This window comes from Pan paniscus, chromosome 10, assembly GCF_029289425.2.
Source record: "Pan paniscus chromosome 10, NHGRI_mPanPan1-v2.0_pri, whole genome shotgun sequence".
Classification (NCBI taxonomy): Eukaryota; Metazoa; Chordata; class Mammalia; order Primates; family Hominidae; genus Pan; species Pan paniscus.
In genome coordinates, this window is record NC_073259.2 from 78,782,424 (window position 1) to 78,806,426 (window position 24,003).

At 38.3% G+C, this 24,003-nt stretch overlaps 1 protein-coding gene across 2 annotated transcripts in view; it reads right to left on the bottom strand.

Annotated features, from left to right (window-relative positions):
• PTPRR (protein tyrosine phosphatase receptor type R) overlaps nucleotides 1–24,003 on the bottom strand; it is a 282,427-nt gene that overhangs the window by 128,772 nt on the left and 129,652 nt on the right. Inside the window, exon 1 of one of the 2 annotated variants that reach the window (XM_034936226.3) lies at nucleotides 21,983–22,088. The exons of the other annotated variant lie outside the window; for it this stretch is intronic. Coding sequence (XP_034792117.1) covers nucleotides 21,983–22,003 — 21 coding nt within the window. The 5' untranslated portion in view covers nucleotides 22,004–22,088. Of the gene's footprint in view, nucleotides 1–21,982; nucleotides 22,089–24,003 lie in introns of those variants that run through there. 2 annotated transcript variants of the gene reach the window in all.

Genomic DNA, 24,003 nt, shown 5'->3' on the forward strand with positions numbered 1-24,003 from the left:
CAAACTAAGCTTCATAAGTGAAGGAGAAATAAAATACTTTACAGACCAGCAAATGCCGAGAGATTTTGTCACCACCAGGCCTGCCCTAAAAGAACTTCTGAAGGAAGTGCTAAACATGGAAAGGAACAACCTGTACCAGCCACTGCAAAATCATGCCAAAATGTAAAGACCATTGAGACTAGGAAGAAACTACATCAACTAATGAGCAAAATAATCAGCTAACATCATAATGACAGGATCAAATTCACACATAACAATATTAACTTTAAATGTAAATGGACTAAATGCTCCAATTAAAAGACACAGACTGGCAAATTGGATAAAGAGTCAAGACCCATCAGTGTGCTGTATTCAGGAAACCCATCTCATGTGCAGAAACACACATAGGCTCAAAATAAAGGGATGGAGGAAGATCTACCAAGCAAATGGAAAACAAAAAATTACAGGGGTTGCAATCCTAGTCTCTGATAAAACAGACTTTAAACCAACAAAGATCAAAAGAGACAAAGAAGGCCATTACATAATGGTAAAGGGATCAATTCAACAAGAAGAGCTAACTATCCTAAATATATATGCACTCAATACAAGAGCACCCAGATTCATAAAGCAACTCCTGAGTGACCTACAAAGAGACTTAGACTCCCACACAATAATAATGGGAGACTTTAACACCCCACTGTCAACATTAGACAGATCAACGAGATAGAAAGTTAACAAGGATACCCAGGAATTGAACTCAGCTCTGCACCAAGCAGACCTAATAGACATCTACAGAATTCTCCATCCCAAATCAACAGAATATACATTTTTTTCAGCACCACACCACACCTATTCCAAAATTGACCACATAGTTGGAAGTAAAGCTCTCCTCAGCAAATGTAAAAGAACAGAAATTATAACAATTGTCTCTCAGACCACAGTGCAATCAAAGTAGAACTCAGGATTAAGAAACTCACTCAAAACCACTCAACTACATGGAAACTGAACAACCTGCTCCTGAATGACTACTGGGTACATAACGAAATGAAGGCAGAAATAAAGATGTTCTTTGAAACCAATGAGAACAAAGACATGACATACCAGAATCTCTGGGACACATTCAAAGCAGTGTGTAGAGGGAAATTTATAGCACTAAATGCCCACAAGAGAAAGCAGGAAAGATCCAAAACTGACACCCTAACATCACAATTAAAAGAACTAGAAAAGCAAGAGCAAACACATTCAAAATCTAGCAGAAGGCAAGAAATAACTAAAATCAGAGCAGAACTGAAGGAAATAGAGACACAAAAAACCCTTCAAAAAATTAATGAATCCAGGAGCTGGTTTTTTGAAAGGATCAACAAAATTGATAGACTGCTAGCAAGACTAATAAAGCAAAAGAGAGAAGAATCAAATAGATGCAATAAAAAATGATAAAGGGGATATCACCATCGATCCCACAGAAATACAAACTACCATCAGAGAATACTACAAACACCTCTACGCAAATAAACTAGAAAATCTAGAAGAAATGGATAAATTCCTCGACACATGCACTTTCCCAAGACTAAACCAGGAAGAAGTTGAATCTCTGAATAGACCAATAATAGGATCTGAAATTGTGGCAATAATCAACAACTTACCAACCAAAAAGAGTCCAGGACCAGATGGATTCATAGCCGAATTCTACCAGAGGTACAAGGAGGAACTGGTACCATTCCTTCTGAAACTATTCCAATCAATAGAAAAAGAGGGAATCCTCCCTAACTCGTTTTATGAGGCCAGCATCATCCTGATACCAAAGCCGGGCAGAGATACAACCAAAAAAGAGAATTTTAGACCAATATCCTTGATGAACATTGATGCAAAAATCCTCAATAAAATACTGGCAAACCGAATCCAGCAGCACATCAAAAACCTTATCCACCATGATCAAGTGGGCTTCATCCCTGGGATGCAAGGCTGGTTCAATATACGCCAATCAATAAATGTAATCCAGCATATAAACAGAGCCAAAGACAAAAACCACATGATTATCTCAACAGATGCAGAAAAAGCCTTTGACAAAATTCAACAACCCTTCATGCTAAAAAGTCTCAATGAATTAGGTATTGATGGGACGTATCTCAAAATAATAAGAGCTATCTATGACAAACCCACAGCCAATATCATACTGAATGGGCAAAAACTGGAAGCATTCCCTTTGAAAACTGGCACAAGACAGGGATGCCCTCTCTCACCACTCCTATTCAACATAGTGTTGGAAGTTCTGGCCAGGGCAATTAGGCAGGAGAAGGAAATAAAGGGTATTCAATTAGGAAAAGAGGAAGTCAAATTGTCCCTGTTTGCAGATGACGTGATTGTATATCTAGAAAACCCCATTGTCTCAGCCCAAAATCTCCTTAAGCTGATAAACAACTTCAGCAACGTCTCAGGATACAAAATCAATGTACAAAAATCACAAGCATTCTTATACACCAATAACAGACAAACAGAGAGCCAAATCATGAGTGAACTCCCATTCACAATTGCTTCAAAGAATATAAAATACTTAGGAATCCAACTTACAAGGGACGTGAAGGACTTCTTCAAGGAGAACTACAAACCACTGCTCAATGAAATAAAAGAGGATACAAACAAATGGAAGAACATTCCATGCTCATGGGTAGGAAGAATCAATATCGTGAAAATGGCCAACTGCCCAAGGTAATTTATAGATTCAATGCCATCCCCATCAAGCTACCAATGACTTTCTTCACAGAATTGGAAAAAACGACTTTAAAGTTCATATGGAACCAAAAAAGAGCCCGCATCACCAAGTCAATCCTAAGCCAAAAGAACAAAGCTGGAGGCATCATGCTACCTGACTTCAAAGTATACTACAAGGCTACAGTAACCAAAACAGCATGGTACTGGTACCAAAACAGAGATATAGATCAATGGAACAGAACAGAGCCCTCAGAAATAACGCCACATATCTACAACTATCTGATCTTTGACAAACCTGACAAAAACAAGCAATGGGGAAAGGATTCCCTATTTAATAAATGGTGCTGGGAAAACTGGCTAGCCATATGTAGAAAGCTGAAACTGGATCCCTTCCTTACACCGTATACAAAAATTAATTCAAGATGGAATGAAGACTTAAACATTAGACCTAAAACCATAAAAACCCTAGAAGAAAACCTAGGCATTACCATTCAGGACATAGGCATGGGCAGGGACTTCATGTCTAAAACACCAAAAGCAATGGCAACAAAAGCCAAAATTGACAGATGGGATCTAATTAAACTAAAGAGCTTCTGCACAGCAAAAGAAACTACCATCAGAGTGAACAGGCAACCTACAAAATGGGAGAAAATTTTCGCAACCTACTCATCTGACAAAGGGCTAATATCCAGAATCTACAATGAACTCAAACAAATTTACAAGAAAAAAACAAACAACCCCATCAAAAAGTGGGCAAAGGATATGAACAGACACTTCTCGAAAGAAGACATTTATGCAGCCAAAAGACACATGAAAAAATGCTCACCATCACTGGCCATCAGAGAAATCCAAATCATAACCACAATGAGATACCATCTCACACCAGTTAGAATGGCAATCATGAAAAAGTCAGGAAACAACAGGTGCTGGAGAGGATGTGGAGAAATAGGAACACTTTTATACTGTTGGTGGGACTGTAAACTAGTTCAACCATTGTGGAAGTCAGTGTGGTGATTCTTCAGGGATCTAGAACTAGAAATACCATTTGACCCAGCCATCCCATTACTGGGTATATACCCGAAGGACTATAAATCATGCTGCTATAAAGACACATGCACACATAGGTTTATTGCGGCACAATTCACGATAGCAAAGACTTGGAACCACCCAAATGTCCAACAATGATAGACTGGATTAAGAAAATGTGGCACATATACACCACGGAATACTATGCAGCCATAAAAAATGATGAGTTCATGTCCTTTGTAGGGACATGGATGAAATTGGAAATCATCATTCTCAGTAAACTATCACAAGAACAAAAAACCAAACACCGCATATTCTCACTCATAGGTGGGAATTGAACAATGAGAACGCATGGACACAGGAAGGGGAACATCACACTCTGGGGACTGTTGTGGGGTGGGGGGAGGGGGGAGGTATAACTTTAGGAGATATACCTAATGCTAAATGACGAGTCAATGTGTGCAGCACACCAGCATGGCACAGGTATACATATGTAACTAACCTGCACATTGTGCACATGTACCCTAAAACTTAAAGTATAATAATAATAAATTAAAAAAAATAAAAATAAAAATAAAAAATGTATTATATACACCACGGAACATTATGCAGCCATAAAAAGAATGAAATTATGTTCTTTGCAGCACATGGTTGCAGCCAGACCATTATCCCAAGCAAAGTAATGCAGGAACAGGAAACCATATACTGCATGTTCTCGCTTATAAGTGGGAGCTGAACATTGAGTACCCATGGACATAAAGATGAGAGCAATGGACACTGGAAACTGCTAGAGGAGAGAGGGAGGGAAGGGGGTGAGGGACTGCTTAATGTGTGCTGTGCTCACTGCCTGGGTGATGGGATCATCTGCACTCTAAATCTCAGTGTTATGATCCAGTGTTCCCATGTCGCAAACCTGCACATGTACCCCCTGAATCTAAAATAAAAGTAGATTTTTTAAAAGATGGTATATTATATAATAATGCAATTTGTCTAGTTATAATAAAAAGCACAAATTAATGGTCAATTCATAAAGAATTTCATTGAAATGTGCCTTGAATAATTTTGCTTTAGTTTAGTTCCAGATGACAGAATGGAATCTGTGGCCAAGTGTATTTCAGTTACCCATCTTCAATTTGTGTTCATACAAGTCACAGAGAGAAAGATGCTGTGTAAGTTCCATAAGGCCTGTCTTGGCAGTTTCTATACATAGTGATTTGCTGCCAGTGCAAGGCAAAAGAATGAGGTGCAAGAATACATTTTCAAACTCTGGTAAAAATGCCAGTGGTACTGATGATTTGGTCTAAGATAAACAATTCTTATTCAGTTGTTTGGGCAAACACTCAGCTTTCAGGTTTGCTTAGGAAAAAATCTAAATATTAAAGAATTCCTAAAATAAAATCAAATTATGATAATATCATAATTATCATAATAGTAATAATAACCCTCATTGAAGCCCCAGCATGATTACTACACTGAAACCATGAAGTAGTTTACTGTATGTATTTTCAAAAATGCATCATTAATCATTTGAGAGATACTCAAGGTAGGGAAACCAAATCTTTATGCATTTCTTTTATTCTTATAATACTTAATTCACTAATTTGAACACAGTAGGCTATCAATAACTGTTGAATGGCTGCAACATCACCTGTTCTGTAAAGCTAGGCATACTTCTGAGTACATGCTTCTCTAATAACGAGATTGGTTTACATGTGCAATCTCCTATAGAGTAGGAACTCTTTAGGGGAACTTCCCTCAGCTTGCTTTAAAAAGAGATTAATACTGTTTCAAGGATTTATAGTCTCATAAGGAAATACCATAATATATCCTCTATTTTTTACCTGCAAGTATATTCTCTATTTTGTACCTGCAAGTAGGTAATAAATAAGTGATTGGAAACTGGATTAAATGCTCAATGCTATAGGAATCAGAGAGAATTTGGAAAGTCAAAAGAGGTATAGGGTTCCCAGTCAAGATGATGGGCCCAGCTAAAGCTCCAGCCTGCATTTCCACCTTAGGGTCTCTCAATGCTTGCATGGAGGCAGGGGCCCTAAGATTTGGTTAATTTAGGTTAACTGGACTCCTTGTGAAAAATTAAGATCCAGAAAAGGGCAGAATCATTGAAAAAAACTACCTAAGAGAGCCCAGTAATAGGCAACAATTTGCTTCTGGGGAGGAGAAATAAGAATGATGTTGGAGTATATAGAAAGCTATATCAAACACAATCAGTAACACTTTAAAATTTCTTAAAATTTATCTTACTTTTTTTTTTTAAAGCTTAAAACAACAGAAATTTCTTGTCTTGTCGTACTAGAGGCTGAAAGTCTGAATCAAAGTGTCAGTGGGGCCATGTTCCCTCTTAAATTTGTAGGGGAGAATTCTTCCTTGCTTCTTCTAGCTTCTGGTGTTTGCCAGCAATCCTTGGGATTCCTTGGCTTACAGATATATCACTCCAATCTTTGCATCTGTCATCACTTGGCTTTCTCCTCCCTGTGTCTTCACATCTTCCCTCTGAGTGTCTGTGTCCAAATTTTCCCTTTTTATAAGGGCCTCCTTATATTGGATTAGGAGCCCACCCTACTCCAATAAGACCTCTTGTTAACTTTTGTTACACCTACAACAACCTTATTTTCAAATAAGGTCACATTCTTAGGTACTGGAAGGCTAGAACTTCAACATATGAATTCTGGGGTGGTGGTGAGGTGGGATGTAATTCCACCTTTAACGAGGAGAAAGTCAGAATTCTGAGGAAAGAAGCTGCTAACTTGTAGCCAGAGAATTGACCAAGAACCTTAGTAATTTTGCACATTTTCTTCTGTTTTCTTTTAGGCTCTGAGTCAATACAAATAGGAAGTTCAACTGGTTCTCTGGGTGTTCATTCCTGGTTGGAGAGCTGTTTGGGAGGCTGGGAAGGTCCATTAGAAGCATAATTCTATTCCAGAGGTGGCTTGGCAGATGGAGCATATCATGGGTAAAGGCAGTGGTAAAGTCTTGGTGAGGCAAAAATAAAAGAGGTACATGAATCCAGACACAATTTGAAATAGATCTTTCTGTTCCAGGTTAATTTCTCAGCATGTCACAGAAAGCAATTCCTACTAGACCTGAAGAAAGTGGCTTCTCTCTTAACAGAATGTTATCTTCTTCTAGAGAGTAATATGTTTTTATTAAATAAAAAGCATCTAATAATACACAAGTGTTTGCTACATTATTTTCTGTATTTTTAATAGCCTAAACATGCATCCATTATATAACAGAATGTTTTAATGCAGAAAGTAAGACTTGAAGCCAACCTTAAAGGACAAGTAGGATTTGGAAATGCAGTGATCAGGAAAGTAGCATTATACTGTTAAGCACAATATACGCATCTACCTGGCATACCTGGGAGACTAGAAAAACTCAGTACACCTGGTCATCCTGAGAAACAGAGGCTTCCTTTCATCCATGGCCTGTTTTCATCTCTGCCAGACTACAGAAGCTGCCATTAAAGATGAGACACTGTATTGGAGACTCTGTCTACTACCCTTCCCTTGCAAGGCCAAAGATGGATTCCTTAGTTTTCTCAAATGGTGATGAGTAACCTCTGTCTCACCAGCAGTGTTTGTCAGGCAGGGTGAGCTGGCACACAGTGTGCCTGAATCCCCAGAGGCAGGATTTGGAGCCAATTGTCTATGCTGGGAACCCACAAGCCCCCTCAAGGGGGTTGTGTACACACTGCAGAACTCAATTCCCAGGGGCATGATTAACTTGAGGCTTGTAACTGTGGAAACAGTATTACAATTTCAGACTGAAATGGTAAATGGGAAGTGAAATGGGAACTAAAGATTTAAAAATCACTGAAAAAGGCAACTTTGCAAAAATATGAAAGCTGTACAAAAGCTGTACATTTGAAACAGAAATTTAGACTACCCAACTATAGTGAAGAAGTGAGTTGAAGTAATTAGTTGAAATTGAAATCATCTGGTTCATTGCATCAAAACATTTGAATGATTTTCCTCAGTTCTCTGCTTGTCTGAGAAAAGCTGGATTGATTTTGTAGAGCATGCACAGATTTCTGACTCTTCCCCATAAAAATAGTGATGCTAAAATATAGTACAAACAGATATCTATGTATTTGAAGGCCTAATATATGCCAGGCATTATATATGAGTGCAATTTGAGAAAAAGAAAGGATTCTAGATAAAAATGGGAATTTTATTTCAGACAAAATAAAAAATATATGACTTTATATAGTTAGAAGATATATGCTACCTCCTTCTGTCTGGATAGATGCTAGAAATGCACAGCCTCTCCTCATCCTATTATGTGAAACCATAACAAGTATGACAGGATATAAATTTTCACAGCAGTAACAAGGCAACAGCTTTCAAGTTGCTGTACAACATTCTGCGATATATTTTTGTTTGGATGCTAAACCCATTTGGTCATTTTTAACATTTAACATACAAATGATTTAATATTTTAATTTCAAAGAGATTAAAATGTTCTTTCCAAATGCAAATGTTAAGCCACTTTACAACAGTAAATAATTTCATATAGTTACTACATAAGAACAATTGAGTATTTTTATTGTTATTACAAATATATAAACATACAGAAAAAAACATACAAAATTCAAAGTCTTCCAATTCTACCTATATTTAAATATACCAGGCCTCTGTCTTGTTAGATTCCTTTGTCAGTTCCCCACTACTGTTCCCCTCCACAAAGGAAATACTATTTTATGACAAGACTTTCTTTCTTTGGTTCCCAGACTGTCCACCAAAGTAGTTAAAGCCTATGGGCCTTAGCTACAAGTTGAGGTGATAGGATTGATGAAATGTAGCACTTTCAGGTACCAGCATTATGTTTGAATTATAAGTATGTGATTAGCTTTTAGCTATTTATTTTGTAAAGGATAATTGAATTATTTTTGCCTAGCAGGGAGGCAGTTATTCCCCTCCTGAAGTTATTAGGCAGCCTGGACTTTCATTTGGTCATACCCAGTAAGAGTCAGGACCACACCCAGTGGTCCAGTTAGTGGGCAAAGGACAAATGTCCATCTTTCTTCCTAAGAGATGCCTCAAGGCTCCTTAGAGAAGTGCTGTCTCAATTCCCAACAGCCACAACAGGACCAAAGCTTCCTTTTGGACCAAAAGCTTGCTAGAAGAAATCCATCCACTTCTAACTCAAATGTGCCCCCCAACCCTTTTTTTTTTAACCTGGAATCTTTAACTCCATTCTTGGCCAAGGAGTTGGAATGGCAAGAGATTTCCAGGAATAAAAGCAAAAGGTTCTCTGTTTATGCCTTTGAACTGAGTAGAGAACCCTGACCTGTAAGAGACATTTTATACTTTCACCCCTTCCCTTCTCACAATTCTCTGTACTTGTCCTCTGCTATTAGTTACAGATTAATTATTTTTATTTCTATATTACACTTTTCCACCTTTCTCATGGTCTTACACCTGCTTCCCTCTTCCTGAATGTCCCACTTACACTTCAAACTCAACATTACTCAAACTGAACTTACCTTTCTCCTTCTTCCTATCCACAATCAAATTTGCTTCTCTTTCTACATTCACATAATGGAATGAGCTATCATATTTGGGTATCATCCCGACTCTTCTTTCTTTATTCTTTACACCACCACCACCATGACATCCAATGAATAGTCAAGTTCTGTCTATTCTACCTGCTACATAGTCCTTGAATGTTGAACCCATATTTTCTTTATCTATATTTCCATCGTTTTAGTTCAGATCATCACCATGACTAACTGGACTATTTGGCTAGAATCCTAATGGGTTGCCAGTTTTCTGTTGTCTCTAATTAATTCCCCATATGGACATCATAGTTATCTGTGTAAAATACTATCCCAATCAAGCTACTATTCTGTTCAAAATACTCTGAAAAAATCTCATTTTCTAATGAATGATCTTAACTCCTCCATTCACCAAATTTGCCCTGTCCTTCCAGTCTTAACCTCTTACACCTTTCCACCACACATGTCATACTCCAGGCATCCCTAAGGTTTATTAAACATGCCATGTCCTTTTCACATTGTCAGCGCACACTGGGATCAGTGCTAGGGGCTCTTTCTTCTCCTTGGAGACTCAGCCTTTTTGCTACCTGGAATCTTTAACTCCAGGTAGAAGAGTTAAAGATTCCAATTCAAGATCCATGGTTGGCAAAGACCATTCTGCCAGCCTTCCCTGACTTCTCCCCCTTCTTTTGTTGTTCCTTTCAGTTCTCCAGTAGTACTGTGTTGGACTTTAGGATTTTTTGTTTACATTTTTATAAAAATGTCATGCTTATTACAACAAAATTTAAGGTACAGATGGATATATGGTAAAAAGTGAAAATATGCTTCCCCTTCCTAGCCCTTCATCCTAATCTGCAGAAATAATCCTGCTAACCATATCTTGTGTATACTTCCAAATATTTTCTATGTGTACATGGTATAAAACAATATGTATATATCATACATAATATATATTACTATTAAATACAAATAGGATTGAACTATACATTTTGTTCCACAACTTGCTTTTTTCACTAATATATCTGAGATAGAGTTCTATATTTATAATATACACCATCATCAAATATCATGCTTTGATTCTTATAATTTCTTATTTTTAACAGATTAGTTTATTCCATTCACTTCTGTTATTTCAACAGATTTAGATGTGTTTTATTGCTTTGCTATTTTATGTTTTTTTGTTTTTATTCTTCCTTGGTTTTCTGTCTTTTGCTATATTGTCTTTTTTTAGTTGTTATTCTACATTTTTTCTTCCCATGTCTATATTATAACATAAAATAAGGCATGAAAATATATTTAAGCCATTATTTCTCGATTTATAAAATTTAGGAAGTATTTATTAACTTCTGCTATGAAAGATGAGAAAATATGCCACTCTTCCCACCAATTCTCATAACCTCCCAGTTTTTGTAATTATATTATTATTTCTATATTGTTATATCTAATGCTATTGACATTATATTCTGTGTATTAGAGACTACCCAGAATTCTCCATGATCAAGATAAGTAAAAGTAAAGTGATACCTTCAGTCTTACGCAGTTAACAATGAGGATGCCTTCTCCACCCTCTCTTTCTCTCTTCCTTCTGTCTGCAAGCTGGATGGGTCCAGGGTCACCCTAAAACTGCATTAAAAATGGTGGAGCTACACAAAGGAAGACATCTGAGCCCCCAGATCACTGCGTGGAGAAGAGGGTCCCACTCAGAAACCCACATTAAATAGTGATATGAGTTAAAAACAAATTTTTATTGTGTTAAGCCACTAAGATATGGGTATGTGTTAACACTGTTTATGCCAATGAATATATGCTGAAACCATAATTTCTACAGTTCTATAGTGATAGTTATATATTCAAATGGATTCAATGCTCATGACCAGTCTTTTATTTTTAGAAGGATGTCACCATTCTTGAATTCTATATTTTGATTTATCTGTTTTTCCGTTGGGTTTCATATCAAATCGTTTCTTTCAAGTGAGGCTCATGAGTGCTCTATTTCCTGAGGCATTATATGTTTGTGAATATATTTATGGTGCTTTTAACAATAAATAACAGCTTGGCTGGATATTAAACCCCTGATTCAATCTTTATTTCTATTTTTTTTTCTCTTTGAACTCTGCTGCTATTTTCCAATGCCTCCTGGCATTGAGAGTTGCTGTGAAAAATACTGTGGCCTGAGGCTAGTCTGTCTTGCCTTTCCCGCCCCTCATCTCATAGAAGTCTTTATCTTTAAAGTTAGAAAACTTCACCAGGATATTTCTTTGGGTTGATAGTGCCTGTAATGTGGTATGCCGTTATAGTCTACAGATTCCAGAGCCTATTTCAGTAATATTTTCTCCTATTATGCATTTGAATGATTTTTCATCTAAACATTTTGGTCTCATCTTCAAAGACACTAATTATGCAACTATATATTCTTCATCTTTCTATCTCAGCACATTATTTTATGTGCTTATTTTCTCTAATCACTTGTATGTTTTTATTCAGCTAAAATTCTCTGAGGTCTGCACTCTGTCCTTACGTTTTTTCAGCAGAATCTTTTCTATTTCTTTTGTTTTAAATGTGATTTCAATTTCTCTAATGGTTTTTTTTACTACCATCATTTCACTTCTGAGTTCTGTCAATTTATTCTTTGTGATTGTTGTAGACAAGACATGGACTGTCTTGATTGCATCAGACAGGAGATGACACAAAACTTGTGTTTATAGTTTCTTGGTCTTTTGCATTCATTTTTGTTTTTGTTTGTTTTTTAGACAGAGTTTTCACTCTTGTTGCCTAGGCTGGAGTGCAGTGGCACGATCTCAGCTCACTGCAACCTCCACCTCCCAGGTTCAAGTGATTCTCCCGCCTCAGTCTCCCAAGTAGCTGGGATTACAGGCATGCACCACCACACCCAGCTAATTTTTTTGTATTTTTAGTAGAGACAGGGTTTCACCACGTTGGCCACTTGGTCTTGAACTCCTGACCTCAGGTGATCCGCCCACCTCAGCCTCCCAAAGTGCTGGGTTTACAGGCGTGAGCCACCCTGCCCAACCCTCCATTCATTTTTAAATCTTTTTTTTTTTTTTCTTTCAGGAGTTCAGCTTCTGTTTCTCTCTTAAAATCCTGCAATAACTTTCTATCCTGTTTAGAGTTAAATTCCATCATGTGGGCTCTCAAGGCCCTGCTTTATCTGGCTCCTATTAACTGTGAGCTTCATCTCATAGACCTTTTTCAAGCCACTCTGTCCTTTTTCCAGTTCCTCAAGCCAGCTATGCTCATTTTTACCTTATGGGCTTGGCATGCACCTGCCTGCTGCCTGGGGAAGTGTTCAAGATTATTGGGTGGTGCCTCCTTCTGGTTGTTCAGCTCGGTCTTAACATCACTTCCTCAGAGAGGCCTTCCCAGCCTGACCACTCTCTATCAGATCACCCTGCTTTCTTTTCCTCATAGCATTTATCACTATCTGACAGTTTCTTGTTTACTTGTTTATTGTATATTCTTACTTTACAAAATGTGGGCTCCATTGGTGCGGGTCCATGTCAGTCTGGTTCTCTGCTGTCTCCTCAAGACCCAAAACAGTGCCTGGCACATAGTAGGTATTTAATAAATTCTTGTAAAATGAAGGAACACATGAGTCATGATAACCAACACTGTAGTTACCAAGTGAAAGCATCTGAGTTATATGATAGGCTTGGAAAGGGTAACAAACCCAGGCCTCATGCTTGAGGAAGGTATGTTCAATTTAGTTTACCTGTAATACCTAATCATTAAAAAACACACAGAATTGATTTAGCATAATTTGTATTCTATTTGGAATTAACATGTCTCTGACACTTTGACTACTATAACATTTAAGAGGGAGCAAAATCAAAAGTTAGTCTCATCAACTTTTTGAAACTCACTTTTTTTTTTTTTTTTTAAGACAGAGTCTCGCTCTGTTGCCAGGCTGGAGTGCAGTGGTGCAATCTTGGCTCACTGCAACCTCCGCCTACTGGGTTTAAGTGATTCTCCTGCCTCAGCCTCCCGAGTAGCTGGGACTACAGGTGCCCGCCACCACGCCCAGCTAGTTTTCGTATTTTTAGTAGAGACGGGGTTTCACCATGTTGGCCAGGATGGTCTTGATCTCTTGACCTTGTAATCCACCTGCCTTGGCCTCCCAAAGTGCTGGGATTACAGGCGTGAGCCACTGCACCTGGCTGAAACTCACTTTTAGTAGGCAATATCAATATATATTTTATGCTATATTGGTTGTAAATTAAATTCAAATGTATCCAGTGTTAGTGCCCATTTCTTGGTAATTTGAGAGTTTTAAAATTTACCTTTCTAATTATATAAGTTAATGCATATGATAGAAAATTTATAAAATATAATGATTAGAAAAAAGAAATAAGGATTATTTATTTTGGGATAATCATGTATCCCATCACCCTGGGATAAGGTTGTGGTATTTTTAGTGTTCGTTTTTTTCCTGATACATAGGTTATATATATCACATAATGTACATATGCATATATGAATATATATGCATATACCTACACATATCATACAAATATTTATCCATTTTCATGTGATGCTATAACTACCACATTTCTATGGCTTTCCCCTTTACATGATATTGGGAGGAAATGCTTTATTCCCCAGCCCTGATGTTTTATTCTGTGTGGTAGCAGTTTTAATAGAATAATATTCCTGGATTCTTCCTCTTGTCAGTCTCCCTAGAAGAGGAAAAGTGACTTGTGTAACTGGTGCATTTGGAATAAGATAGTGGGGCATGTGCAGGTCTGTGCTTTCCTTTAGGGTTCTGCCTACCTGTAAAGACCATATAATCTGGTCTGTTCTTTGCAAGTGGTAAAGTAAGCCCAAAGGCATTGTCCCTGCAGGAGAGGGCTGTGGTTTACCATTGCTGCCTGTGACTCGTGAGAAAATTTGCTTGAAGGAGGTGCAGTCATAAAAGAATATCACTTTCGTGATTTGAAGTCACAAATTCAGCAGCTCTATCAGCAATATAATTGACATTTTGATCTCTGTAGGCCCAGTTCCTACGTCTTTTTCAGGCAAGAGAGACAGCTCCTATGTCTTGGTCCACTAAAACACCAACATATGGCACCAAAAAGTCAGACAAAAAAATGGGCTGACAACTTTACAACTTTTCTTGTTAGGTAGCCTTATTTCAGCACAGAGATCTATGCTTGTAGACAGGTCAGAGAAACATCATGGTAAATGGTGTTATGGAAGAAGTCAGGAGTAGAGAGTTTCCAAAAGAGGTTTCTCAACAGAGCCAGATACTGCTGGAGGTTAAGAAAAATGTGAACAGAAAAAGGCTGTTTGATGTGTTAATGAGTAGATAATTGGAAGCCTTCAAGTCCTGATTCTCAAAATGTGGTTCAAGATGCATTGGGAGGGCATGTGATCCTCACTGCAACTCACATGAAAAGTGCAATTTCCCTGTGCAGCCATATAGGTGCATTCTGTACAACTGCAGACTTTTTTATGCCAAAGCGTTATTGAGTAAGTTTTTAAGGGTTGGTACAATTTGGTCTTAGTAAACTAAAATTAGTATGTTGTCAGTATATTGACCCTTTTAAGAGGTGAAGGAGTGAGGTATAATGAAGAAATAGGCAGAACACGAAGACCAATTTTGATCAGAACAAAAGGATAAAGACAGGATGGTAAACAGAGAGAATTCATTTTTTCCCCATAGTGTTAAATAACTATGACCTTTATACTACAGCAATAGTGTCTTAGATGACTTACTCTTCCTTCTTAAGCTCCCTGCATTACTGATGAGCTACTCCTTTTAACACATGAAATAACAATACTAACAGTATTGATAAGAATATGTTGAGACATTTCATAAACAGTTGCAATACCAACTTCATGAGTTTTTCATATCCTTGCTCAGTTGTTGTTATGATCAATTGATAAGCTAATTAAAACAATTAACAAAGAGCTAAATGGGTATTGATAGTGAGTGAGAAAAGATACCCAAATTTCTTGTTTAAAAAGGGTAAGATCTTGTAGACAAGGACAATATTCAGGAGCTTCTTGAATTTTGTGTTCACACATTTAAAAGTGCTTGCCTGTTTTCTCAGTTGCTAGGGAGCCTGAGCACAGCTTAACAAAATAAATATGTTTGTGTGTTCAGATGTTGCAGGTAGGTGAGCGAATACCAATCAAAAACTGCCACATTCGATTCCTCAAGGATCTAGAACTAGAAATACCATTTGACCCAGCCATCCCATTACTGGGTATATACCCAAAGGATTATAAATCATGCTGCTATAAAGACACATGCACACGTATGTTGATTGCGGCACTATTCACAATAGCAAAGACTTGGAACCAAGCCAAATGTCCATCAATGATAGACTGGATTAAGAAAATGTGGCACATATACACCATGGAATACTATGCAGCCATAAAAAAGGATGAGTTCATGTCCTTTGTAGGGACATGGATGAAGCTGGAAACCATCATTCTCAGCAAACTATCGCAAGGACAAAAAACCAAACACCGCATGTTCTCACTCATAGTGGGAATTGAACAATGAGAACACTTGGACACAGGAAGGGAAACATCACACACCGGGGCCGTTGTGGGGTGGGGGGAGTGGGGAGGGATAGCATTAGGAGATACACCTAATGTAAATGATGAGTTAATGGGTGCAGCACACCAACATGGCACATGTATACATATGTAACAAAGCTGTACGTTGTGAACATGTACCCTAGAACTTAAAGTATAATAAAAAAATAAACAAATAAAAAACTACCACATTATCAAATAATAGTTAAGATAGGGGTTAGTAAGGCAGACTTGGGTTCAAACCTGGGTTGAGTGGCCTTGGTCAAATTTCTTCTCAGTTGAAGAAAATGAGGCTCAGTTTCTTCACCTGGCACATGGGAATGGTAACTGCATCCCTTTCATAGTCTTTAATGTGGGCCCTACATGAGCTATTGATAAGGGATCATTGGGGTCCGATTTTCCGGCCAGAAACCTCTGTGGCTGGTGGCACCTTTGCCTGAGTTCTTGTCCTGCATTCAGGAAGAATGAGGTATGCAGACAAGTGAAGGCTGAACAAGACAAAGATGAGCTTTATTAAGTGTTAGAACAGCTCAGAGGAGACCCACTGTTGATAGCTCTTCTCTGTAGGCTGGTCATCTGTGGAGTGTTCAGCTCTCAGCAGAGAGGAGGCTCTGGAGAGGGTAGCTCCTCTCTGCTACTGGTCGTGCAGACATCTACTGCTCTCAGCAGAGAGGAGTCCCTGGAGAAGATTGTTCCTCTCTGTAGCTGGTAGTCCCATCTCCCCAGGTCTCTGAAACTCTCAGCAGAGAGGGTAGCTCCTCTCTGTAGCTGATCATTCTGTCCTCCTACTTTCAGCAGAGAGGATAGCTCCTGTCTGCAGCTGGTTGTTGCCTCTCCCTCTTCATCTCTTCACCCTCTGTCTGCTCTGGCTGAGGCCTTTATGGGCCTCAGAGGGTGGGGAAGTGCATGCTGACTGGTTCATGGGCAGCCATGGGTGGGCCCAAGAAAAAGCACCATGAGCTCCTGCTCTGGGTCTGCAGGACTGGCAGCCCCGGACCCCAGGCTTTACTGGAGACCTGCCCTTTTCTGCCCAGGAGCCTGTCTGCCTCCCATGGCTATCCATGGTGCCCAGGCTGCTGGCACCAAGAGACACCTGCAGGTCAGCACCCAGCTGCCCTCAGTCCCCTTTTAGCTTCCCTTCTTTTTGGCACCCAAAGTCTGGAGGGTCTAAGGCTGTGTGGGGGGGACGGGGGGGGGCGGGGGGCAGGGGTTGGCACGTCAGCACTGCCCTGAGCCTGTGCACACAGCTGGGGCTGTGACAGAACCTGGGCTCAGCCCCAACCCTGCTCCCAGATTAGAGCGGGTGCCCGGAGTAGGGAGAAGCCAGGCAACAGAGACAGGCACTCCAAGCTTGCAAAGGTAAGAGTGCAGGGATGCCTGGGTCTGCAACCCCAGTTTGGGTGGCTGCAGCTGAGGGCAGAGGGAGCAGGGTTCCTGCTTGCTCGGTGGAGCGGGAGGCCTAGATCCACAGCCCTGACTTGGGCAGCTGCAGCTTGGCCCAGGAGGGCGGGGCTTCTGCCTACTCCTGTCTCCGGAGAGCACAGGGGTACCCAGGTTACAGTGGTGGCCTGGACACCTGCAGTTGCACCTGGGGAGCTCCCACCTGCCAACTTGGAAGGGGCAGGGCTCCCGCTTATCCCAGTTCCGCAGGCTCCATGGAGTAAGGCACCTGGCCATGCCCCCTGGCAGCCTGGGGTGGGGGCTCCAGATCCTTGCTGGGCCTGGGCTAGTAGCGGGGTTGGGTCGATGCTGCCGAGAGCTCTCCCTGTCTCTCCGGAGCTCCCCCTGTGGCCCGGGAGCTCAGGGGCTAGCCAGAGCTCCCCCTTGTCCGGAGCACAACCTAGCCCCGCTCCATTGGGCGGTGCCCAGGGCAGCAGGCTGCTGTTGGGGGTTCTGTCTGCCTCCTCCCAGTACCCTCCCTGCAGCGGCCGGCATGATGGCAGCAGCCGCACCAGATGGCCGCCGCTGCCATCACTATTAGCTATAAAACAGCTAGAAGTGGCAGATAAAAAGTAACAGTAAACTAGGCTTAAAGATACGTGTTTACTGCACATCAATGTTGAAAATGAATAGTTTAGTGACTTGCTTCTTTGGATATTCAGTACAAGGGGAAGTGGAGTAACAACTTTGTTAATGAAATGAAGGTCTTGAACGTAGTAACCAGGATACTAATAATATCAACATTAAAAAGTGGCCTGATTGGATTTGCAGTGTTTACAGTTACTGATTATTACACTTGTCAAGGAGCTTTCACCAAAAGTCAATCAAAAACTCTAGGCCCCAGGAAAAAGCAATGGTCAAAACAATTTGGTTTTGCTGAAATGCTATCATTTGTTTCTGGAGAGAATATATATATTCGAGGTTGAAGGTCAAAACGGCACATTTTAAGAACAGTTATTGAGTTCAAAATCTCTGCTTCCATTCACTCTCCATCCTGTCCCTTCACATTATGGCTTCTGTGAACATGCAACTCAAATCCTAAATCATGTAGAAGACTCTTTAAGGACATCTAATTAAATTCATATTCATCTTTCTTTTCTTCATTTTTACCACTACCAATTAAATATTAATATTGAAACAAAGCCAAATTTAATGATTTAGAATAGAATCCCTTATCCTACTCATTTGAAATGCTTTTTATAACCTAGTTTTTCCTTCATTTCATTAGTCTCTGCCCTCTATTTTAATATTACCTCTTAATTAGTGTCCCCTTTCACATCCCCTAATAACATTCTTGTGATAAAAACTTTTCTTTCACCTGCAAAGACCTAAAATTTAGAAATTACATGAAGAACTTTTGTATATTGTTCTGGAAACTTTAAATTCTATACAATTTTGAGTAAGCCCCTATTCTTATAAGCTGTTTTTAAAAATTATGAAATGGTGAAGGTCTCCACTCTTCCAAGTACAAATTCACTAGAGGAGATAAAGCTTCCATAAAATATAAAATAATACTCTATATACTTTTTATGATAGTATCATTTCTATGCTTTGTGACTTCATGTCCATTTATGCTTGTAAAAATATTTTTATAAAAGTTACAGACAGGTCTATGGATGAAATAGAAGAAAACAGATTTAACGCAAAGTTCTTCAGAGACAGGAGAAAAATCACGATTTAACCACAAATAGATATTATCCTGGGTACAGTAAACAAACATAATAGCAAGTTACTTGTTTTTAACAGAGTATTCAATTCTCATTATTATATGTTTGAGTCAACAGAACTTTCCACCTTCCACTCCCCTGATTATGTTTTCTATCTTTTATTGGGATGTTATTTTTCCCAGTTATTCTTGTTCCTTGTTCTCTTTCAGCCTCCCCTCCCCTTCCTTCAGTATTTCTCATGCTGATGGCAGAACCCAGCAGCCAAAGCTTGAGTTGAAAATGACTGGAATCAGGGTCAGGCAGAAACCCTGTGTGGCCAAAAGCTCAACGCTCAGGCAAATGTCTGAAAAACGAGGTCAGACAAATTCAGGTTTCTACATCCAGCCCTATCAAAATAACAAAACTCTAATCATCACAGCCCTGACCTCTTCATTCATGGAGCTTTTCTGAAAGGACAGAGACTTCTCACTACAGTGTTCAGTAAGAATTGAGACCATGATTACTTCGAAGCGGCTTTTAGGGATGCTTAGAAGTAGATATCCATGGGCAAAAAAATAATCCTTCAGCCCCCAACGACTTTGCATTCTAGTCATAAACTGATACTTTCCTGAGCCATTGAATATATAAATACTACTCTTTTTTAAAAAAATTAAGAAATTAAAAGTCCTTACAGGTCATTGGAGCTTTATTTCAGATGTGGGTGAAATAAGGAGATGGGTACCTTTTATGTGCTTATATTCAATCAATAGGAATATTGGGACTTTCAACTGATCACATGCAAAAGCTTAAGCTCTGAAGGGGCACAGAGACCACACAAGCTCTGAAACATCAGTCTGATCACAAGAGTAGTTTGAAGTCTAATGCTCTGTGGAAGGGTGTTATACATTTCCTTTTATTTGTATTCCCTCCATGAAGTAGTTTATGTTTCACTTCAATGGCTGTAATGGGATTCTGTGTTTTCACTCTTCTGGTGAACTATACAATTCTCCAAGAAACACGGTAAAATGAAATGAGGTTTATTGGCATGTGCTTTTAACATGCAAATAAAAACTCTATGATTTAATGTCTTTCAACTTTTTTCTTAGTAATCCTGATTTTTTCTGTCATGGGGGAATTAATAATTTTCTGCATGGTTAAAATGAATAAAGGCAGAGTGTGGAATAAGTTTTAGCTAGTGTTTTTGTGGTCCTTTCAACTGAAGAAGGATATGGAAAAATAACAATAAGCATATAATTTTCCACAATGTGTTATTTTAGTGATTAGCACCTTGAGAACTGTCTCATTTCTAGAAAAGAAAGATTCTGAGTGATGTTGTCTGCAGCATAACTTTGATGCACAACATGACTCTGCCTATTTCATCCTGTTATTACTTCTCAATTACCACAATAAGATTCTTCTTTTTCTTTTAGGAAGATTGAGGTCCTGGTATTTATTAGGACTGCACTATGTCTGATCTAATTATTAACTGTTAGAAGTATATATATTGATCAGAAAAACAAGGGAAACTATTTATAGCTTATTCCTTTTTGTGACAGCCAAATATAGACATGGCTAATTTGATACAACACAATCCAGCATCAATTATCAACTGAGTAACTCGCAATAGCAATTTTAAAAATTAACTTGAAGAGTATGAATGCTGTAGGGCAAGGTATTTTGGTGTACAAGGCTAAGAAGCCACATCTTCTTTAAAGCTTAATTTCTTTTAAATGAAAGATTTAAACAGGTTAGTCCTCCTCATATTAAAAGCTATATAAGCAATAAACATTAAAAGAAAATCACTAAAAACTTTCCTTTCCCTTTAGTCTAAAATCTTGCTGCTAAGCCCTAAATCCTGCTTGGAAATTCTTGCCAAGCCATCATTTGGCATTATTACCTGCTCATGTCTCACACCAGAGATGCACTTAAAAAAATAAAATCAAATCTGGCAGCCCTATATTTTGTGGGAAACAGAGCTTGACTTCTTGAATCAAATAATTTATTTGGGCCATCTTGATGACTGTTTTCTGCAATATTGAATCAGACAGAAAGTTAATCCAATTTTATTATTAAGATGGATGTAAACACCAGATGCATTATTTTTTGACATTGTTATTCATCATCAAGGACCACAGATAAAATTAAAATTATCTATGACTTTGTACCAACACTAGAACCATTATATTGTGTTTAAATACTGAAACTAAATTCTTATTTTTAATCTTCGTTGTCCAGAACTTCGTACAATGCCTAGAACACAGTGGAAACTAAATACATACTTTTTGAAATAAAGTTAAGTGAAATAAACATTGGACGAGGTTTTTCACCTGAGGATAGCACTTTCTATACAGATTAATAAATTTTACATCTATACATTATGTATAATAATGTATTAATAAATCTATACATCATTTTAAATAAAAGCCATATTTAAGCCAACATTAAAGAGTAAGGTTCTTGGTTTACTAATAAAAAACAACAAAGCTGAGTTCCCCAGCTGGGAATTTAGCTGATGATGTCTCATAGCACTGACTTTCACTCACTGGACCCCACATGCAATTATAACAGAAGATACTGACTAGTCTTTTAGTGAAGTCTGCACACAAACACAGGGTACGCGAGATGTCAGATGTCATTACTATAAAAATGTCTAGATTTAGTGAATTAACCCACTGTAACCCTCTCTCAATTTTCGTTTCTAGTTGTAGTCATCTTTTCCCTGATGTCAGTGTGGGAACCACACTAAACAAAACAAAGAAAATATCTGCTCCACTCAATGTCTTTTAAGAACTTTTGAGTTCTGTTCAAGTGAACATATTTATAATTCTACTCGCCTTAGGATGATTATGAACTTTACAAGAAACTCCTTATGATTATGGTAGATCTTTACTGTTAAGATATTTTGAATGACTGCATAGCATTTTCTTTTAATTTCAGACTTTTAGGCTAAAGATATTTCCCTGGATATCACAGAAGTTCTATGCTGACTCATTTTTCTACATTTACATGAACAGATATAGACATAAATCTTAATATTTACCCTCCTAAGCTCTTAACATTACACCGAGGACCCTCTGCCTATCATGAGAGATTATCTCACCTGTTTGGAAATTGACTGCATGTTGTGATGAAGTCGACTTCCATTTGCACTCTTCTTTGTGTTATTTCCTTACCATAGCAAGCAGGACTAATCGTAAAGCTTTCTAAGCTTGTGTGCTGAGATGAAGCCTCATTTAGTCACCTGGAGGTAACCGCCTGGTACTATTTCTAGAGACACTGCGGATCCCAGGTCTACTGCAGCAGCCTGTGCTTTCCCAAGAGATATCCCAGGTGCTTGCTGTTTCAACAGTTTACTAGAATTGAAATTCATGGGGATTTTTTTTTTCCATGGGAATTAGCAAAACTGTAAGATGAGAACTTTATGGGTTGTGGACAAGGTGTGTTGCATGAGGAATGTTTTTATCTTCCTGACCAACATGGCACATGTATACATATGTAACAAACCTGCATGTTGTGCACATGTACCCTACAACTTAAAGTATAATAAAATAAAATAAAATAAAAATATTAAATGCTCATAAGCTATTTTCATAATAAACATAAATTTCTTTTCAAAGTTCCACTATTTCCACCAAAATTTTCTTACTTGGTGCTAGAGTCTTTATAGATATCTTATTTTAGCAGTCAGCATGACTTAGAAACAAGGGTTATTATTAATTTTTATATTGATTGGCAAATTAAAGTGACTCAATCAGAGGCAAAGTAACGAATCTGGGATTCAAATATTAGCTGGTCTGATTCCAAAACTGATGACTTTTTTTTCTCACCATACCATATGCATACCATTATGATTGAACCCTGAGGGATTTCAGATAACTGTTTTAATTATTATTATTAGAGAAATATTTGGTCTAAAAATAGATGGCAACAAAAAAATTAAGACATTATCTCTGTCTTTTAGAAGCTAATAGTCTGATAGAAAAAGGGTAGTTGAAACACGAGGAATTCCATGAATTATGGACTCAAGTTATATGGCATAACTCTAGCAAGGTTACAATAAAACAATCATTTATACATTACTGGCCACATGGAATTGATTTTAAGGCAATAGGGCAGTGTTAAGAGTATTAAAAATGTTCATAATCTTTAATCCAGCAATTCCCCATCTGCAAATTTATCTTAAGAAAATGATCTCAATGAATAAAAAATAAGTAGGCACAAATATTTTCTTTGCAACATAATAGTAAAAAATCAGAAGCAACTTAAATGAACATCAACAGTAAAAAGATAATGTTACATCAACAGGAGATAATTGTTGTCTAATTCTCCCTCTCATTCCTGCATCATTAGTTCACCCTTTCTACTAGATTTTTCTAATTTATATTCAAATGTGTTATTTCTCATATTAAAACAAAAGCTGAACAAATCCAAATATCCTGTTATTCAGCTACCATTCCTTTTTTAATCTCCTTTATAAACAAAGGTCTCAAAAGAGTTGCCCATATTTATTGTTTCTAATTCCGCTTTCCACCTCCCATTCTCCCTTTATCAGCTCCTGTTAAACTAAACCAGGATTGCTACATCCAATGTTCAATCCTTAATATTCCTCCTGTTGATCTTCCTTCTTAACACAAATGATTCCTTCCTCTGCCCTGATACCCTTTCCTGCCTAGGCTTCCAGGGTGCCACACTTTCTTAGTTTTTCTTCTCATTGGCCATTCCTTTTCAAGTTCCCTTTGCTTATTTGTCCTCATCTTCCTCACCTCTATACAATGGACAGCCCAATGCTCAATTCTTAGTCTCTTCTTTTCCTCTATAGTCTGAAATTTAGCAGGATCTCTCCCTTAGAACTCAAGACTCATGCATCCAATTGCATCCTTGACATACCCCCTTAAATAACCAACTGGATCTTGTCCACACTGAACTCCTGATTTCTACACTACTCACCTCTACCCTACATCTGTTTCTCTGTCAATTCTCTTCCTTTCCGTAACTAGCAACTTCAATCTTTCATGTGCTCAGGTTAAAAAACCAGCCATCCCAGGAAGCGGAGGTTGCAGTGAGCCAAGATAGCACCACCGCATTCCAGCCTGGGTGACAGAAGGAGACTCCATCTCAAAA